The 2,707-nt window shown below is 31.7% G+C and overlaps 1 protein-coding gene across 2 annotated transcripts; it reads right to left on the bottom strand.

Annotated features, from left to right (window-relative positions):
• Window positions 1-628: 628 nt before the first annotated feature.
• LOC117916845 lies at window positions 629-2,325 on the bottom strand. Of its 2 annotated transcripts, XM_034833036.1 has the most exons (3): window positions 2,247-2,325; window positions 1,513-1,699; window positions 629-1,062 (listed from the first exon to the last, which is right to left on the bottom strand). In XM_034833036.1, exons 2-3 carry the CDS (start codon window positions 1,674-1,676, stop codon window positions 687-689), a joined length of 540 nt encoding a protein of 179 aa, XP_034688927.1. In that variant the 5' UTR covers window positions 1,677-1,699; window positions 2,247-2,325; the 3' UTR covers window positions 629-686. The 2 variants fall into 2 exon arrangements, with proteins under 2 accessions (XP_034688927.1, XP_034688928.1); XM_034833037.1 differs by lacking the exon at window positions 2,247-2,325 and having other exon boundaries at window positions 1,513-2,076.
• Between the last annotated feature and the right edge of the window lie 382 nt (window positions 2,326-2,707).

Genomic DNA, 2,707 nt, shown 5'->3' with positions numbered 1-2,707 from the left:
AAGCACTACAACAATCAATGAAATATGAGGCCCAAAGGTATCATGACACCAAACCCAATCCAATAACAAGCTAGCCCAAGTAAAAAAGCATACAAGGCATGAATTACACATCTCAACAAACCAAAATCCAAGGCCCAAACAAAAATATAACGAAAGCCCACATCAAAATTATACTCTCCAACTTGATTTTTGTTTACAAAAAGGTAATACAACAAAGAAAAAAAATCATTTTTTAATCAAGTAAAATTCACTTTTAAACAAATATTAGATTATAATACTTTTTTGAAAGTAAATTTGTAAAAATCTTTTTAGTAAATAAAAAAGGATAATTGAATATATCATTTGTAAACAAATTTGTAGAAATCATTTTCTAAATAAAAGTTGAAAACATCATTCTTTAAAATTTAATCAAAATACTTTCTTTTTAATAATAAAAAAATAAAATTTAACAAACTTAACTCTATGTCTAATGTTGAAAAAATCCAACAAATTTTATCAAATTTCCCATAGCGAGATTTAAGGGGTCCTACTTTATCATGCCACATCATAAGATTCAATCAAATAAGAAGATAATATATTATTATTGTTTTTTTTTTTAAACATAAATATCCAATACGAAAAAGGCCCTAATTACCATCATCCTACCCTAAAAAACTCAAACCCTAGGTACATTATTATTAAATATTTCACTCTAATCGATAAACACCATTGTAACAATACCCTTTCCCAATAAAAATGTTATTTTTTATGAGAAAAATTTTGTCAAAATCGAACAAAACCCTTATACCTGTTTTTCCTAATGAGGAAACTGATATTAGATTGCGACTTATGTTTGGAACATAAAGAACATCATTCAGGACAAGGATGTTGTTTGAGGCAAGTTTAAGAACGACTTGCCCTTTACCAATCACAGGCAGTGGCCTCAAATCTCCCAGCAATACCATTCGATGCTCACCTTCTTCCATTGGAGTAAAGTAGTTGAATGCTCTTATATTGCCACATATATGTACAGAAGCTCCGGAATCAACTATCCAATCGTTTAGATAAGTGATCATCTTCATGCTATAAGAGAATGAGACTTAGAATCCATTTAGCAGTACTTTTACAAAACACTTGTAGTATAAAACGTATAACAACTTGTTGAATACCACCTTTATTTTTATACTAAAAATAACTTAATAACAAATCTTAGAAATAAGTATGGAAATATGGCCCAAACCAGCCTTACCACTAAGAAAAATAATATTTATTCAACAAATATAGGAATAGTCGAGAAAATGAATGAGATCTCTCAAATATTTTTGATGCAATAAAAATATATTAATTTTTTTAATTAATTTTAAAAAATTCTTATATTTTAGATAGGAGTTATTATTAACTTCTGTTCTCAAAGATAGAACAAGCTTGAAAATGGACATCAAAATTTTTTACTTACTGTTTTATACCACATAAAAATTGAATGCCTTAAAAACCAAAAAAGCAACAGACAGAGATCTGTGAATAGACGCTTACTTGGAATTATTGGATGAGCTGCGATTTCCCCCTTCAATCCAGCAGCTTCCCATCCCCATATCCTCTGCTCCGGACCTGCAATCAGGACAGGAGAACCCCTGGGGATCAATGGAACTCAGGCTCGGCAACTTGTCAAGACCAAGCGGCTCTTCCACACTTGACATCGTGGCAGAAGATACAATGGAAACTGGAAAAAATACACAACATAAGTAAGTCTCCTCCGTGACTGCTTATCTAAGATGTCAGTTATTGATAACTGACATCACTGTATATAAAGAGATAAACCAAAGATTAAAAAATCTCATTGCCATAGTGCATTGGATGTTCATATCAAGCACAGTTTCAAGACCAAAAGTAGAGAATGTTTCAGTTGCATTGTTGCGTAACTAGGAATTCTATACTCCAACGCATCCATCAGTGAAGAAAACAACTACACATTCTAAGCAACTATGAAAGATACAATAGAAATTAAAGCTTCAACCAAAGCAGGAATACAAAAACTCTACAAACTGTGCCACAATTGAACACAACCCAAATCAATCATCAAACAAACATCAACACGATCACAACTCAAACACTCCACCTAACACACCGTTTCGGTTGTACAGAGAAAACCCAGATGAAAAAACAAGAAAAGTTCCAAACTTGAACTCCTCTTGTTTGTTGTCTTTTTACTGAGTTTTCTCGGCAACCAAACAGGGGGAAAAGAAAGAGAGAGAGAAAGAGAAAGAAACCTGAAAAGGAAGAAAGGCGGAGGACGGAAGGTAGGGTTTCTTGGAGAATTTATTGGCGTAAGGGGTTGGCTGAGGAAGGGGAAAAGGGAGGAAAATTTAGAAGAAAAAAAAAAAAATCAATTTAAAAAGATAGTTTTGCCAACCCGCCATAAGTGGCGGCGCCAGTATAGGCCTAGGAGGATAATTAGGAAACAATCCACACATTGTGGGATTTCTTTTTAACCATAACAAAAAAAAAAAAAGCGTGTTTATTTGAAATTCTTTTTACTTCTGATTTGGAACACCATATAACTTTTGCATAGGAGTATAGTAAAATAGACAATAGCCTTGGAAATTTATGAATGTAGATTAATTTAAGATGAAAATAGGAAAATTTAAAAAATTTCAATTGAATAGAAAAAAAAAATGAATGAAAAATCAGAGAAAGAAAAGAAATTTTAGATTTAGAAAATAAATAAATA

The sequence above is a fragment of the Vitis riparia genome, chromosome 6 (assembly GCF_004353265.1).
Source record: "Vitis riparia cultivar Riparia Gloire de Montpellier isolate 1030 chromosome 6, EGFV_Vit.rip_1.0, whole genome shotgun sequence".
In the NCBI taxonomy this organism is placed as follows: Eukaryota; Viridiplantae; Streptophyta; class Magnoliopsida; order Vitales; family Vitaceae; genus Vitis; species Vitis riparia.
This window is presented reverse-complemented; position numbering and strand designations above follow the sequence as displayed.

Excerpts from the sequence above, each read along its gene's own strand:
- LOC117916845 (XM_034833036.1), bottom strand. The coding sequence starts at position 1,676 with ATGTCAAGTGTGGAAGAGCCGCTTGGTCTTGACAAGTTGCCGAGCCTG. Across the intron at positions 1,063-1,512 it reads AGCTCATCCAATAATTCCAA|CATGAAGATGATCACTTATC; the intron begins GTAAGCGTCTAT and ends ATTCTCTTATAG.